The 17,185-nt window shown below is 46.6% G+C and overlaps 1 protein-coding gene across 3 annotated transcripts in view; it reads left to right on the top strand.

Moving 5' to 3' along the window:
• The first annotated feature begins 431 nt into the window (after positions 1–431).
• Positions 432–17,185, top strand: part of GALM (galactose mutarotase) — a 43,324-nt gene continuing 26,570 nt past the window's right edge. Inside the window, exon 1 of one of the 3 annotated variants that reach the window (XM_053243228.1) lies at positions 432–622. In XM_053243228.1, coding sequence (XP_053099203.1) covers positions 604–622 — 19 coding nt within the window. In that variant the 5' untranslated portion in view covers positions 432–603. Of the gene's footprint in view, positions 623–11,011; positions 11,220–14,262; positions 14,588–17,185 lie in introns of those variants that run through there. The other 2 variants (XM_053243224.1, XM_053243214.1) reach the window with 2 other exon arrangements.

Raw genomic sequence — 17,185 nt, 5'->3', positions numbered from 1 at the left:
AAGCCAAGTCTGCTAGGGCTGGAAATCTCCTAGGGTTTCATTTCTGGCTGGCTGGAAGTGTTTGCGTCTCTGACAGAGGAGAAGACTGAGTGAGGAATTCAGGGGCGTAGCTACTATTGGGCAAAGGGAGACATTTGTTTCCTGGCCCGCTGCCTCAAGGGGGCCCTCAGAGGCATGTTACATTATCATTGTCCTGGCTCCCCAGCACCTGCGCTTCCTTCGGTGTTCTGGCTGGGGATATTCCTTTGCTCTCTGTCTCTCTTGAGTCTCCTCCCTCCTTTCCCCATCTCCCTTTTGCTCCTCCTTCCTGGCCCCGTCCAGCCTGCCTTCTCTGGCATTGGTCAGGGCTCTCATTGGCTGGCAGGTGGACACATGACACGTCAGAGCCCTCCATACGTGGAAGCAGAAAACAGCCGCATCAGCTAGCCAGTGGGTGAGCAAGCAAGAGAGATTGCTGTGTGTGAGGGATGCTCACGCCCCATTTATCGAGGTTGCTGTTCCTGACTTCCCACCTTGCTGCTGGTTTAAGCGTCTGGCCACTGCTTCGTTTGTAGGCAGGGAGGGCAGCTGCTGTGTATTTGTGTGCTGAGGAGGAGGAGAGACATGGAGCCTGACTCCTCAGGTGAGTGCTGGCTCCGAAGGGCTCCTTCCTCCTTTTTATCGGAGCGTGGGAGAGTTGAGGGGGCTTGTGATGCTGTCGCAGCCAAAATGGACACCTGGAACTGTGCTTTAACAAAAGCCATTACTGCATGCAAGAGAGCCTCCAGTTTATTTGCATTTCGTCCTAATAAGCAAGCGGATAATTTGTAGGGGGGGCAGGGAGAGGCAACAACATGGTCTGTGTATGGCTTTTTTCAGCGTTTTTACAGAGGCGGCAGCACATGGACTTTTAAAAGTAATAGAGGACCTATTCTTTTGTTCCCAGACAGAACTTCTGGGCTATTTTTGACGCTATATTCCCCCCACCCACCCCCGAGTTAGGTTGGTAAAAAGTAATGGTTTTTCATGAGAAACAGTTAGGAAAACCAGGATGTTACAGCTGTTACTGGGGCATTAGCAACTTCCTCCCTGCTCTCACCAAGGTAGAAGTGAAGACTTCATTACATTTCTAATTCAGGTCAATGGTTTAGTTGGCATTTATTGTATCTTCCCATTCCCTTCTTTCTCACCTTAATGAGTATGTATAATATTTATAATTCTAAAAGGGACAGACTTTATCTAAAATATTACAGAGGACTAACATGTTTCTTTTTCTGTGGGAATCTCTGCTTTCTATACATTTATGGAATACGTATACTGACTATAGAAATTATCCTTTAAAAGAATACTTCATTTACACAAAATGCCAATTCAAATCTAACAGGGATAAATACTTTCTCTTAATGCCATAAAGTGGGACTCTCTTGCTCAAATATCAGTTCAGAAGTACTGATACAAAATATTTTTTAATACCAGAACAGCATATATCTTTCCCTAGTAGTTTCTCTAGTTGGGATGTGTGCAATGATTACTGTTCTTCACTGATACTGTTGTATTAGTTGGGTCTGCTGTTTTGTTGTTTACACCTTGTAACTGTGGTTGGGATATGTGCAATGATTAAAGTTCTTCATTGATTCTGTTGTATTAGTTGGTTCTGCTGTTATTTACACCTTGTAACTAGTTGGGATAATTAGCAGAGACATCATGTCAGGAGGAGAGGAAATCAGGGGGTGGCGGCATTTTAAAACCTCGTATCTGGGCCCACTCCAACCTTGCTATGCCCCTGGGGGGATTCATTTCAGGTGAGGGCCCCAGCTTGTGGGAGGGCTCACATTCCAAAGCTGAGTCAGTTTGCTGGTGTTGAATACAAGGCTCGGACCAGATAACAGAGTTTTGCAGGAGTTTACCTAATACCTAGCTTCAAACCCCATATACTCTAAATAGCCCGTAAAACTAATTATGAAGGTAGAATGCCAGCAGGGGAGGAGTGGCTTTCCAATGTATTGTATCGCATGTATGACTATCTGCCTGAGTGGCAGAAGTCATGGGTGTGCACTCAGTGCAAAGAGCTCTTGGCTCTCAAGGAACAAGTTTGTTCCCTTGAAGCCAACGTGGCTGAACTGGAAAAGCTCAAGGAGGCAGAGAGGTGTGTGGATGAGACTCTCAGGGATGTGGTAAAGGCATCCCACTCACAGGCTGATGTCACTTCTGCTGTCATGGAGAATGAGTGTCTCAGGGAAGGAGGATATTGGTCTGAGAAAGAGGGAAACACTCCCTAGCAGGGACCCTTTCCTTGGTTGATGCGCCCATATCCTCTTGCACAGAGGATACTCCTCCAGGGGCTGGGAGCCTCTTAGTAGCAGGTGATTCGATCATTAGGGGCATAGAGAGATGGGTTTGTGATCCGTGTGTTGACTGCACAGTTACTTGCCTGCCTGGTGCGAAGGTTGCAGACATCACGTTGTGTCTAGGAAGGCTGCTAGTGCTGGGGAGGAGTCAGCTGTTGTGGTGCACATTGGCACCAATGATGTTGGGAAATGCAGTCAGCAGGAGGTCCTGGAAGCTAAATTTAGGCTGCTAGGTAGCATACTGAAGTCCAGAACCCCCAGGATAGCATTCTCTGAAGTGCTACCTGTTCCACACGCAGGGACAGCGAGACAGGTGGAGCTGAGGAGTCTCAATGCATGGATGAGATGGTGGTGCCAGGAGGAGGGGTTTGGATTTGTTAGGCACTGGGATACATTTTGAGAAAGTGAAGCCTGTACAAAAGGGATGGGCTCCACTTGGACCAAGATGGAACCAGACTGCTGGCGCTAAAAATCAAGGCCGCAGAGTAGCTTTTAAAATGATGCCTGGGGGGCTGCCGGCAGGAACTGGGTGGTATCTGCTTCGGTCGGCAAAATCCCCTAAAGTGTGAGGGTGAACATGTTTTGGATAAACCAGAAGGGGACAGAGTAGAGCCAGGAGTTGATCAGAAGGAAACACTGGACAGCTTGCCAAATGGGTCAAATTATGGTAAGGGGGATAGCACACTCCAACACCAGGTGAGGGACGCAGCATATAGGTGTCTATATACTAATGCCAGAAGCCTCTGAGCCGAGAAGAGTGATCTGGATTACTTGGTTACTAATGAAAACCTAGATCTAGTGGATGTAACAGAAACCTGGTGGAATGGTGAGAACCAGTGGGATACAATTATTCCTAGATATACACTCTATAGAAGGGACAGGGAGGAAGGATTGGGGATGGAGTGGCACTGTATATCAAAGAAGGGATAGATTCCAATAAGCTAGAAAACCTAGGTGAACCGGAGTCCTCCACAGAATCATTATGGGTAACACTACGAGGACTGAAAGGAAATGTGTTACTAGGGACATGCTATCACCCGCCAGATCAAAGTGCTGAGAGTGACCTGGAATTGGAGAAACAGATAAGAGAGGCATCAAAGAGAGACAGGCAGTGGCGTATCGGGGGGAAACGGTGCCCAGGGCTGGCCGGCCCTGAAATGGCGCCGCCCCCTCGGCCCCCACATACCTGGCGGTGGCACGGCGCCCCCCAGGTGGTGGCGATTTGGCGGCGTGTGTGCGGTGGCGTTGGCGAATGATGGCCTGTAGTGGGCCGAGTGGCAGCGCATCGGGTCACCCGCGGTGTTGGCATGGGCTGGCCAGCCTGTAGCGGGCCGAGCGGCGGCGCGGCGGATCGCCCGCCGAGGACTACTGCAGAGTGGCGCCGAGCCCGGCGCCACTCTGCAGTAGTCCTCGGCGGGCGATCCGCCACGCCGCCGCTCGGCCCGCCCGCCGCGCCGCCGCTCGGCCCGCTACAGGCTGGCCATGCCAACGCTGCGGGCGACCCGCTGCACCGCCGCCTGGCCTGCCACCGCCAAATTGCCGCCGTATGCCCGCCACCACACTCGGCGGGCGATCCAGGAGGGTGCGGGGGGGAGCCACCTTTTGGCGCCCCCCACGTGACCCGCCGGGGTGGCGCCCAGGGCACGTGCCCCCCCTTCCCCCCCTATAGTTACGCCACTGGAAACAGGGCAGTAATAATGGGTGACTTCATAGCATGCATGGTGTGGAGAAAGTGGATAGAAAGAAATTATCCCTCTCACATAACACTAGAACCAAGGGTCATCCCATGAAATTGATTGCCAGGAAATCTAGGACCAACAAACAAAACTACTTTTTCACACAATGCATAAACAACTTGTGGAATTCTCTGCCACAGATGTGGTGACAGCCAACAACCTGGAAGGCTTTAAGAGGGGTTTGGATAACTTCATGGAGGAGATGTCTATCATCGGCTACTAGTTGGAGGGCTATAGGCCACCTCCAGCCACAAAGGCAGGATGCCTCTGAGTACTAGTTGCAGAGGAGTAACAGCAGGAGAGAAGGCATGCCCTCAACTCCTGCCTGTGGCTTCCAGTGGCATCTGGTGGGCCACTGTGTGAAACAGGATGCTGGACTAGATGGGCCTTGGGCCTGATGTTGTTATGTTCTTATCTTCAACTACCCACACATAGACTGGGTAAATTCACATTCAGGTAATGATAGAGATGCTAAATTTCTAGACGTGCTAAATGACTGTGCCTTAGAACAGTTAGTCGTGGAACCAACAAGAGGGATGGCAACCTTGGACTTAATCCTGAGTGGTGCCCAGGACCTGGTGCAAGATGTCAGTGTTGCAGAACCATTGGGTAGCAGTGATCATACTGTGATCCAATTCAGCATATATGCAAGTGGAGAATTATCAAGGAAGTCCCAACACAGATGCGTAGGACTTCAGAAGAGGAAACTTCTCAAAAATGGGACTAGTAAGAAAAAAGTTGAAAGGGAAAGTCAGGAAGGTCAAATCACTCCAGAAAGCATGGAACTTATTTAAAACCACAGCACTAGAAGCACAGTTGGAATGTATACCAAGAAGGAGGAAAGGTGCCACCAAGTTCAGGAGGACGCCAGCGTGGCTAACAAGTAGATTCAGGGAAGCTATAAAAGGGAAGAAGACTTCTTTGAGAAAATTGAAGTCCTGCCCAAATGAAGAGAACAGGAAGGAACATTTTATTTTATTTGTTTATTGTTAAATTTATATACCGCCTTTCATTAAAAACAATCCCAAGGTGGATTGTTCGGACCCTGGCAAAAGAAATGAAAGGACACAATAAGGGATGCAAAGAGAGAGTTTGAGGAGCATATAGTTAGAAGTGTCAAGGGGGATAACAAAAACTTTAAATATATCAGAAGTAGAAAACCTGCCAGGGATGCGGCTGGACCCTTAGATGATGAGGGTGTGAAAGGGATTATGAAGGAGGATAAGGAGACTGCAGAAAAGCTGAATGAGTTCTTTGCATCTGTCTTCACAGCAGAGAATACTGACCATATACCCTCTCTAGAATTTAGCTTTTCAGGTTTAGTGGCTGAGGAACTGGGTGAATTTGAGGTGACAAGGGAAGATGTTCTAAACTGTCTTGAAAAGCTACAAATTAACAAATCTCCAGGGCCAGAAGGCATCCACCCAACAGTTCTGATGGAACTCAAATGTTAAATTGTATATATAAACTTATCCCTACAATTGGATTCTGTACCAGAGGACTGGAAAGTAGCCAATGTGACTCTGATTTTCAAAAAGGGATCCAGGGGGGATCCAGGAAATTACAAGCCAGTCAGCTTAACTTCGGTGCCAGCTAAATTGATGGAAAGCATATTTAAGGACAAAATTGTTAAGCATATAAAAGAAAAGGCCTTGTTGAAGGAGACCCAGCATGGCTTCTGCAGGGGAAAGTCTTATCTCACTAACCTTTTGGAGTTCTTTGAGAGTGTCAACCAGCATGTGGATAAAGGTGATCCGGTTGACATAGAGGCAGGTCTCATGATCCATGAGACCCGCTTTCTCCAAAACTGTGGGGAGAGCGGTGAATATCCTCATGTGAATAGATTCATACTATACTTGGACTTCCAAAAAGCTTTTGATAAAGTTCCCCACCAAAGGTTCTTGAGTAAACTTTAGCAGTCAGGGAATAACGAGACAGGTTCATGTGTGGATCGGTAAACTGGTTGAAGGACAGGAAACAGAGAGTAGGAATAAATAGTTTTCACAATGGAGGTAGGTAGGAGGTGGGGCCCCCCCGGGATCGGTACTGATCTTTAACTTGTTCATAAATGATCTAGAAGTTGGGGTGACCAGCGAAGTGGCCAAATTTGCAGATGACACTAAGCTATTTAAAGGTAAAGTGTGCTGTCAAGTCGATTTTGACTCTTGGCGCCCACTAAGCCCTGTGGTTTTCTTTGGTAGAGTACAGAAGGGGTTTACCATTGCCTCCTCCTGCACAGTATGGGATGATGCCTTTCAGCATCTTCCTATATCACTGCTGCCCAATATAGTACCAGCAGGGATTTGAACCGGCAATCTTCTGTTAGTCAAGCATTTCCCCGCTGTGCCACTTAGGGTAATGAAATCCACAATGGGTTGTGCGTTCTGTATTTTTTCTGTTTCGATTTGTACCAAATCCGAATCAACCCCATTTTGTATTTTGTCCAAAAGTAAGCCTTCTGAATCACCCCAGTTTTGCTTTGTATCCAAATTAATCCAAATCCAAATCCAAATTAATTTGGATTTAAAAATGGGTCACATGGCCAAAAGAGTGGGTGGGGGTTGTAGTGCCCGATGAGTGGAAGCTACCACAAAAATTTCAAAGGAATTGGGCAAACGGCTGGTTTTTTGTTAATTTTTGAAGTTTGCGCGTCTTTCAGATTTCCCTCATAGGGTATAATGGAGGTTTCAGGAAAAGTATAGCTTCACGTGGGGGGGGGGAGGGTGGCCCATAGTGGAGTGTGGTTGGTGATAGTGCCCAGTTGGTGCAAGAAAGCTACCACAATTTTTCAGAGGAATTTGGCAAAGGGCTGATTTTTAAAGAATTAATGAAGTTAGGCGTCTTTCAGATTTTCCTCATAGGGTATAATGGAGGTTTCAGCAGTCCCATAACTCCACTTGTGCATCACAATACAGCTCATTTCTCTTAACTAAATATCCATTGACCAAATAAATGTCTTCAAAAGCTGTGTCCCTTTTTGCATATCTTATCTTCTGCTATGCTAATCCTTCTGACCGAAAAGTCAGTTGCTGCTGGAGTCTGTGTGGAGAGAAAAAAAGGACAATTTGCAATGCAATGCTGATGGAGCGCTGAAGCATTTTCCAAAGTAAACAAAATTCGGATCCGAGAGGAGGCCATTTCAGTTTGTAAACGAAAATTATCGGAGGTCTAATTCTGGTTTCAATTTGTAGACAAATCATCCAAAATTGCCATTTTGGGGCACAAATTGATTTGTGCCCGAATGGAAATGCACAAACCTAGGGGCCTGGCGCATCTTCCTTATGAGGCTAGGCTACAGCATCTGGGGCTCTTTACCTTGGAAAAGAGGCAACTAAGGGGAGACATGATCGAGGTGTATAGAATTATGCATGGAGTGGAGAGGGTGGAAAGAGAGAAATTTTTCTCCCTCTCTCACAACATTAGAACCAGGGTCACCCCATTAAACTGAAGTTTGGGAGATTTAGGATCAACAAAAGGAAGTACTTTTTCACACAGCGCATAATTAATCTATGGAATTCCTTGCCATGGGATGTGGTAATGACCACCAGCTTGGGTGGCTTTAAAAGGGGCTTAGACAGAATCATGGTGGACAGATCTACCAAGGGCTACTAGTGGGTGGCTGTGGGCCATCTCCAGCCTCAGAGGCAGGATGGCTCTGAGTACCAGTTGCAGGGGAGAAACAGCAGGAGAGCAGGCATGCCCTCAACTCCTGCCTGTAGGCTTCCAGCGGCATCTGGTGGGCCACTGTGTGAAACAGGATGCTGGACTAGATGGGCCTTGTGCCTGATCCAGCAGGGCTGTTCTTATGTTCTTAACAACAACAAATATTTATATACTGCTTTTCAACAAAAGTTTCCAAAGCGGTTTACCCAAATAAATAAATAATAAATAAATAAGATGGATCCCTGTCCCCAATGGGCTCACAATCTAAAAATACACATAAGATCTACTCCAGCACAGTCACTGGAGGTATTATGGTGGGGGCAGAACAGGCAACAAATGTAGTTTTTCATTTTTCAAAGCCTAGTTAACTACCTTGGCTGGATTCAGACATAACGGGGAAGCAGAGGCAGAACAGCCAAAGGTCCTCAACCTCTGAATGTGGGAAACTGCAGTTTAGACCCCTAACTCAAACCGAGGGCTCACTCACCAAACTTGGGGCAATGGACCTCACATCAAACCAAAGGTTCAGACTGGAGTTTGGTGAGTGAGTTTGCAGCTGCCTCCATTACATCTGAATTCAGTAATGGAGGCAGCCTTCCCTGGGACAGGAGTTGAGAGAAGGAATCTCCTCTCTCTCTCCTGATTGGCTGCTGCGGCTGTCCATCAATCAAAGGAGGAAGTCTGACAGCCACTTCCCCTTCCTCTCTGCAGTCAGAGAGGAGGCAAGCACTTATGTCCAAATTAAGATAGGCAAGCACTGGGGTGGCGGTGGGGGGGAGCGGATGAGGCCATGGATTGGTTTGGAGGCCCTTTGTGTGCTTTGAAAGAATGCAGGGATGCAGTTGGATCCCTGCACATTTCCCATAGTCCCCTGAGTGCGCACTGTTATGCAGAGCCCTTGGGGTTTGGAGCACTCCCTGGGGTGCAGAAACGCTCTGTAAGATCAGAAACATGTTGCTGACTTTCATCTGATCTTACAGAGTGCTTCTGAAGTGCGAGGAGCACTCCAAACTCAAAGGGCTCTAGCACAACAGCACATGTGCAGGGGAACTGGGGGAGTTGCATGAGGGTTTGCGAGAGTTCGCAGTGGGTCCCTGCAGTCCCTCAAAGTGTATGTGTTTTGCAGAAGAGGGCAACCAAGATTATCAAGGGCCTAGAGCACCTTTCTTATGAGGCAAGGCTACAACACCTGGGGCTTTTTAGTTTAGAAAAAAGACGACGGTGGGGAGACATTGATGTGAATTCGGCTCATCCCTGGGTCCGCCTCTTAGTCAATCAAACAGACTCAGTGGGAATCATTTAGTGGCTTTTATTGCTACTGCAGTTTAGCAATAGGTAATCACTGGGCTTACGCTCTCAAACTGATTACAGTTTGGTTATAGGTGCATCTTACATGTATACAAACAATCTGAATGATGCTGACACCCTAGACACAGTATATGTGACGATAAAATGGTGGTCTAAGTATCTAGTATGCAAGCGAATGATTCATTGTTCATCTGGTGATTACTCCTTATTTGGTTAAATCCTGTTTTCTTAACTGTCAGCGAAGAACAGTGAGAACCTTGTGAGAACCAAGTTTCATAGATACAATTTAGTGGAGAGAGATATCGACATTGATCATGAGCGGCAGTGATGTCCCTGAGCTGGGCTGGGGTTACTTTAAGTTAGAATGAGGTTTTCTAAGCAAAATGGAGTTGCTTTGGTTTTCTAAACACATCAACATGACAGAGGTCTATAAAAACATGCATGGTGTGGAGAAAGTAGATAGAGAGAAATTCTTCTCCCTCTCACATGACACTAGAACCAGGGGTCATCCCATGAAATTGATTGCCAGGAAATCTAGGAACAACAAACAAAAGTACTTTGTCACACAATGCATCATCAACTTGTGGAATTCTCTGCCACAAGATGTGGTGACTGCCAACAACCTGGATGGCTTTAAGAGGGATTTGAATAACTTCATGAGGGAGAAGCTACTAGTTAGAGGGCTAAAGGCCACCTCCAGCCTCAAAGGCAGGATGCCTCTGAGTACCAATTGCAGGGAAGTAACAGCAGGAGAGAGGCATTCCCTCAAGTCCTGCCAGTGGGCTTGCAGCAGGATCTGGTGGGCCACTGTGTGAAACAGGATGCTGGACTAGATGGGCCTCCTTGGGCCTGCTCCAGAAGGGCTGTTCTTATGTTCTGACCAGAATGTATGTAATTTGGTTTTAAGGTCACTTGTTTCAGCTGGTTATCTGTGGTGGGTTAGAAGTGCCCCAAATACAGACTCAGCTTACTGTTGACACCCACTGCTTGCAGCATGGAGCTATGCTTTGTAAAATCAAACTGCTCAGTGCCACACATTTTATATGTGGTTTTGTATGTTGTTCTATGATTGACAGATTGGACAGGTTAATTAGAAAGTGCTAGCTGTCAAGAAAAATGAGCACAACTCTGTTTGAACTGCTGGTAAAATTCAAACAAAATTGAAGTATTTCTACTCAATGCATCCTACACAGCACCAATCTACAGAAATTGTGAGGCTTAAAAGAAAAGTAATTACCATACCAACTGGCATGTCAAGAAGAGTTAGATATGTGTTTAAGAAGCAGATTTAAAACATGCCTGGTGAGGGACTAATATTGAACTTCAAATTTAAAATTTTTGTTCAAAGCGTTTTTCTAAACTAAACAAAATAGCAAAACAGTTGAGGTGATGAATATGAAATACGAAGTGCACATATCTCATGAGATTCCTTTTCTGTGGCATATCCTTCTAAAGGTAAATCACAATGAAATGCAAAATTTACATGCTTTATTATTAATTATTATTTAGAATATTTATAGCACAAAAAAGTTCTCAAAGCAGTTTACATAGCAAAGTAATAAGAAAATGCTTCCGTGTCTCAAAAGGACTCAAAGTCTAAAAATAAACTAGCAATAGCCACACTGCGAGAGATGCTGTGCTGGGGTTTGATACCACTTGGGGACTGGCAGACTAGAGGCCTGAAAATGTATCCAGCCAAAGACTCCACATTTGTCACAGCTCTATGAGAACCACTGCCCATTTGCTTTCAACTCAAAGAACAACTTTGCCTGGTAGCTGCTTTCAATGGATTCCAGCTATGGTTATGACCTCCTCCCCTTATATTGCTTATGTTACCCTCGCTCTAGGTAAGGCCCCCTAGTGGATGCTGTTGTCACTGCCGTCCCGATCAGCTGTTAAAGAAATGGATGCCGGCAGGGGGAAAGCGGTGAGAGGGGTAAGTGTGCCCTCCCCCACTCTTAAAGAGGCACCCCTGTCACCTTCGAGCCTCCCTGCCGTGGTTCTGTGCACATCCCTAGCAACAAGTTCTGGCCCCGGATCCCTCCACCCTGCTTGTGAAGCTCCAAACAAGGTTGCCCGTGTGGGCAGCCCCAAAAGCGGATAGGAATTCCTGCACCAGCTTCCCAGCGGCTCATGGTTGATGCGGCAGTCATATACAGAGATCCGAATGCAGCCAACCACCACTGTAAGTGTGAGTGGCTGGAGGGAGAGAGAGTGAGTGACAGCACCGGAGTGGGATTTCCTATCTACTTTTTGTACAAGTGTGAGTGCTGCTGGGGTGAGGAACATGTGAAGAGGGCTCCTGTGTCTCTTCTTGCTAGAGTCCCACACATTCAAAAACACAGAAGATGCTCTGGGGCTGATGTTGAAATGAGTCCAGCGTGGGGAAACTAATGAGTGGCTTTCTAATGAGTGATTCTTGCCTTAGAATACTTTGCAAAGTATCTATTAAGATGGGCTATATCCAGGCATCTGCTACAAGAGTAGTAAACTTTGTCCAGCAATAGAAGCTACACTTGAAAGGAGGGAGCCACTGAACTGACTGGAAGAATTAAAACTGAAATCCAGAAATTTATTAATGATGGCATATACATTGGCTCCTTTCATCAAAGAAATATACTCAGCAACTCTTGGAGTCCAATAAGGCAGGGGTTCCTAATCTGTGGTATTCCAGATGTTGCTGAACTACAACTGCCATCACCCCCAGGGAATAATGAGAGTTGTAATTCACAACATCTGAGTATCATAGGTTGGGAACCCTTGCAATAAGACAATGGTTCCAGCAACCCCTTGAGAGTCAGTATGACTTTTAAAATAGGGAATTTGGAGCAATGAGATTTGCATAATCAGCATGTTTATTCAGCAGTTAGTCCCACTGATTGAATAATAGGCGGCATCCAGACTTTTAATGGAGCTGTACCCCTTCAGCAAAACATCTCTCCATTAACTGTTTCTGAATTCACCTCCATGTCAAAAATGTCCTGTATACCAAAAAAAAAAAAAAACCCACAAAAAACCAGAACATCAGTGGGAAGGTCTGATATGCTACTTGCAGGCAGCTTTTCATGAAGGAAAGTATCCGGAAATAACTTCTAGCTTTGAGCTTTACAGTAACACAGGCTAATAATTTTGCTGAATCAGTAGATCAGCTCTAAACTCTTGTTGCTGTCTCTTTGTGAGGCTCTGAAATCTTGAACATAGTCATATAGGGAGAAAAGTGGAAACCAAGCAGCATGAATAAGTAAGTGCTATTTCCTTAGATCAAAAGTTATCCAATTAGAATTTTTCAGAAATGAATAGATTAGCATGATAGTTCTTTTTAGTGTTAAGTCTGCAAGAACCATCTTCACCTCCAGTTCTTTGCTATATCTTATCTTATATTCATATGTGGCAAAATAGATACTAATAATCAGCAAAATTGCTTTCAGTCTCAGCAGTAACAAAAAGAAAAGGAAAAGACAACGAGGCTCTTCTCACGATCAGTGAGAAGGGCCGTAAGTGGGTTTTATGGGGAGAGCGGGTCCCCACAGACAATTGAGAAGCAGCCCTGGGCGGCCAGATTGGCCGCTCACATGACTGCCGGCTCCATCACAGAGCTGGTGGGGGCTGCGGGATTGGGAGCAGGATTGGGAGCATCCTGGAGAGACCCCTGAGCCCAGGAGGTTGTTTGTAGCCTCCCAGTTGGGGGTCTACTCATGTGGCACCACGCACCACGGCGACACACGATCAAAAAGATGAGGTTAACAGAGCACTTGCTCCGTTAACCTTGTCTAAAGGGGAGGGAGGGGTACTTTGGGAGGTTTGCTGCTGGGAGCGGCGCGGCTCCCGTTGCAGCACACGATTGCCCCAAAGCGGGCTCGGCTCTCTTAGCCTGCTCCTGGCCGATCGTGAGAATAGCCTCAATGAGTTAAATACTATTGAGTAATCTGAAAACTTTTGGTTTAAAATGAGAGGAGAATTAAGGTGGTTACAATTTTCACATGTGCTCTAGAAGTGTGAAAACTGCAAATTAGTTTGTCTATTTTAACTTCTTTACTACATATGCTCATAAATATTTTTTTTCTCGTATATTATGGTGACTTTAAAAATTAGGGCCTATGGAGCCAGAATTTGACTGTTTTTCAGTTTGAGATTGGTATGGGGAGGAATGCCTGAGGCGGTAGAATGAGTTGAACATAAAATGTAATAAAATAAATAAATAAATTGCAGGTGAGGATCACTTTACTTGCAAGCAGTGCACAACAGGAGGCATGCTCATGCTGGGCCAGAATTTTTCTCCCTATTGTTGCCGTTTTTATTTTAACTGGCAGGGTGTTTTTTGTTTGTTCGCTTGAATTATTACAAATGCACCAAACACATCTTTGCAGTTTGAAGAGGTCAGTGCACTTGCCACCTGCGTTTTCTACCATCATGTGGGACCAGGCCAAAGGTGTTGGTAATATACCTGCATTCTTCTGAAGTGGTTGAGTCCTCCACGCACCTCTTTTAGAACTCGTGCTTCTGCATCAGGCATACACGATACACCAGGCCTTACTGCAGGAGGCCAATGGAACTTTAGAAGCTTTTCTATGTAAACTGCTTTGAGAACTTTGGTTGAAGAACAGCGATATATATTTGTAGCAGGAACTACAAGATCCAGCATGCAATTCGCCACATCCTCCACGCTTTGCGGAAACAGAAATGTATAACCTTGGGTCCCCAGATGTTGTCGGACTTCAACTCCCATCATTCCCAACCAACGGCCATTGGGGCTGGGGATTATGGGAGCTGAAGTCCAACAACATCTGGGGACCCAAGGTTGAGAATCCCTGTATTAAATGAAATACTGGCTGCGGTTCGAAGCACGGTTACTGCGAGTGTAAGCTTCATTAGCTTAGCGGGGCCTACTTCCGAGTAAACATACATACTCGGGGTCGAGTTATATATATCTTTTGCAGAGCATTGATGGCTGGCCTTGCTTGTTGCGTGCCATGCAAGTCAAAGAATGCTTATCCGGAAGTTGGTTAATGCGGTTTGCTTCCAAGTAGGCCTGCTTGCACAGACTGAAATCTTGTGCGGGCATGCTTATTTGGGCACAAGTTGCTTTTGTATGCGAGAGGGTCTCTTTCCGTGTAAACAAAAACATGCATCTCAGACCGGGTCGGGCAAAAGCTGGAGGCAGCCTCCAGTTTCTCCACCCACATCAGCTGATGGGCCCGTATCATGTGACTCTGTCGCCGGACCGCTTTTGTACAAAGTCCCTTTTTATGCCTGTCTGTTGTGCCTGGATTGCTCCCTCTAGTGTGGTGCGGTGTCTCTCTTCCCTGCACCCCTTTCACTGACTGCAGGCAAACCCCCTAGTTTGCGCCGCGGGGTGGGGAGCTATGACCCAAGTGGAGAGAGAGAAATTCGGGGACTTGCCCGCTGGCGGAGGGACTGTGGAGAAATTCCGGCTCAAATCAGACACCGTTAAAGTGGAAGTGATCTCCTTAGGCTGCATCGTCACCGCCTTGGAGACGAAGGGCAGGGACGGGAAGTTCTCAGACATTGTTCTAGGCTTTGACCATTTGGAAGGTGGGTTTAAATGAACGACTTGGGTCGGGTCTGAAGGCACCCTCTTCGCTCTGACTGTGGCACGATCTACTTGCTATGCTCTTTGCTTTCTAGACTAGAAAGGTCTATTCTGGCTCAGTGGCGCCCCGTGTTCTGGCTGCCCGGCCCCCAATCCGGCGGCGAAGGAGCCCGGGGTAGGCTGCCCTGACTTCGCGGCTCAGCTGGCCTCTGCACGGAGCGGAGCGGCGGCGGCGGCGGCGGCAGGGCAGCTGCTTGGTCAGTTTGGCCGCTGTGCGCCGCACTCGGGCACCGTAAGACCAGCTCTGCTCTCCGTCTGGTCTCCCCGGGCTCTCTTTAATATCTGGGCTACTTGGAGTAGCTCCCAAGCAGCAGCCACTGCCTTGAGCCTGCCACTTGGCTTATCTTTCTCACAATAACCAACAACGCCCATGAACTTTGTTGAAAATGAACTTTGTTGAGAGGAGAGCTGGTCTTGTGGTAGCAACCATGACTTGTCCCCTTAACTAAGCAGGGTCTGCCCTGGTTGCATATGAAAGGGAGACTAGAAGTGCGAGCACTGTAAGAGATCCCCCTCAGGGGATGGAGCCGCTCTGGGAAGAACATCTAGGTTCCAAGTTCCCTCCCTGGCTTCTCCAAGATAGGGGGGCTGAGAGAGATTCCTGCCTGCAACCTTGGAGAAGCTGCTGCCAGTCTGTGAAGACAGTTCTGAGCAAGCTGGACCAATGGTCTGACTCAGTATATGGCTGTGCCCTATGTTCCTATGAACAAGTCCTGAAGGGGATCCTTTCCCTGGGAACAGTATGCTCCCCAAAGGTTGTCTCCAAAAGGAAATACCCATATCACTAAGTCAGACAAATCTTCTGATTTTCTACTCTCCGTGCTGAATGTTCAGACGTGGCCATGGCTTTGAGGGAGGGGGAGGATGCCAAGCAGTGTTCTCTCTCATTCTTTTCATCTGTGTGTGGAATGAGTTTTGTTCTGGGTGGCAGTATTAAGGCATTGTCTGTGCACATACATTAAGAGTAGGAGTTTCCTTATTCATCCTGAGCGGGATCTAAAATTATCTGAGCGGACATCAGAAAACGTCTGAGTGCACACACACACACACACACACACACACACACACACACACCCCTTAGAGAGAACACTGAAGGCAAGGATAACTTTTACAGTCACTTCCTTGCTGGGTTAAAATGAAGTAGCTTCTCCTGAAATGGAGGCACTTCTGATCACTGGGAAATCTGCTGCTTATTTCCAGTGAAGGAGTTGGTCAGCCTCTCAGGCAGCTGTGACTCCCAAAGATGCTTGCAGGTGCTTTCCTGTGTGCTCCATCTCTTAACCTGCAAGGGGAAATGGGAAAACCTCAGACTGTGGGAGAACTGTTTCCCACCAAGCATATGCTAGGGGTTTGAGTTTCTAAATCTGGGTATCATGTTCCCAGGAAAAATTGGGAAGGAAAAAGGAACAGATCTCTATGGGAGGGGTCACTCATATGCTTGCAGACTTAAGGAATAGGTGGTGGTTCGAGCCAACCCAAGGCTGGAACAAAGCCATGGTCAGTGGCAGGGAAAACCTCGTTACAAGGCCTTAAGCTTATCCTGGAGTATTTTGTAGGGCTTGCTCCTTCAAAGAGTTATGTTTTGGGCAACCCGGCCATCTCTCAAAGGTCCAAGGAAGTCCAGCTCATTCATGTGTCAGCAATGCACATTTGGCATCATCTGTAACAGTCCCCCCAAGAAGTCTTTCTTCCAATATGGAAGGAATGACATCCATCCTGCTTTGAGATAAGAAAATAGCTGATGTTGCATTCCTCTCCTTAGTTTCCTCCAGATCCAAAATCCCAGCCAGAGAGAAGTGCTATTGCCATAAATATCTGACAAATCAATAAAATAATTATAGGATGATTAAGGAGTGGGGGGAGGGGATGTGGAATTCCAGAGCAGGTATTTTCCCATTAATGAAGGATTCCCACCAACCATTGTGGTGTCCTCCTTTCATAATCCGTAACAAGGTTGGTAGCCCCTGCTATACATATTTACTCTGAAGTAAATCCCCATTAAGCTCAATGAGGTTTGCTCCCAGGTAAGCATTCATGGGATTTCAGCCTTAAGGGCTCAGTACACCTTACATGCAGACCTTCATAGATGCATGATGCTCTCCTTTTTAAAAAGCTCTTTTATAAGGGATGTGGTTCTTCACTGACTCTTTCCTGTCTACTATTTCCCTCCTCTGTCCTTCCTCCCAGCTGTGACTAATTCCAAACATTATGGATAGGAAAGCTTGGGACCAAAGGATGTGAAGGACTGTTGCACCAAGATCTAGTGTAGTTTAGCGGCTTAAAAAGACTGGGCTGTTAATGACGAAGTCCCTGGCTCTTATCTTCTCCTTGTTCTTTTTTTAATGTATACTGCTTTGAGAACTTATTTTTTTTAAAGCTCTATATAAATAATAATAATCGCACTTCTGCCATACACACCTTCCATTTTTTAGCTTGCTCGTGTAGCGCTGATGAGTTCTATGGCTTCTCTGCTCATTCAAGCAAGGGGAGAAGCCATGGAACACGCCCCACTGGTGTGTGAACTGGCTACCGAATGGTAG

The sequence above is a fragment of the Hemicordylus capensis genome, chromosome 1 (genome assembly GCF_027244095.1).
Source record: "Hemicordylus capensis ecotype Gifberg chromosome 1, rHemCap1.1.pri, whole genome shotgun sequence".
NCBI lineage: Eukaryota > Metazoa > Chordata > Lepidosauria > Squamata > Cordylidae > Hemicordylus > Hemicordylus capensis.
The sequence above is the reverse complement of the archived record's forward strand: the minus strand, read 5'-3'. Positions and strand labels throughout refer to the sequence as shown.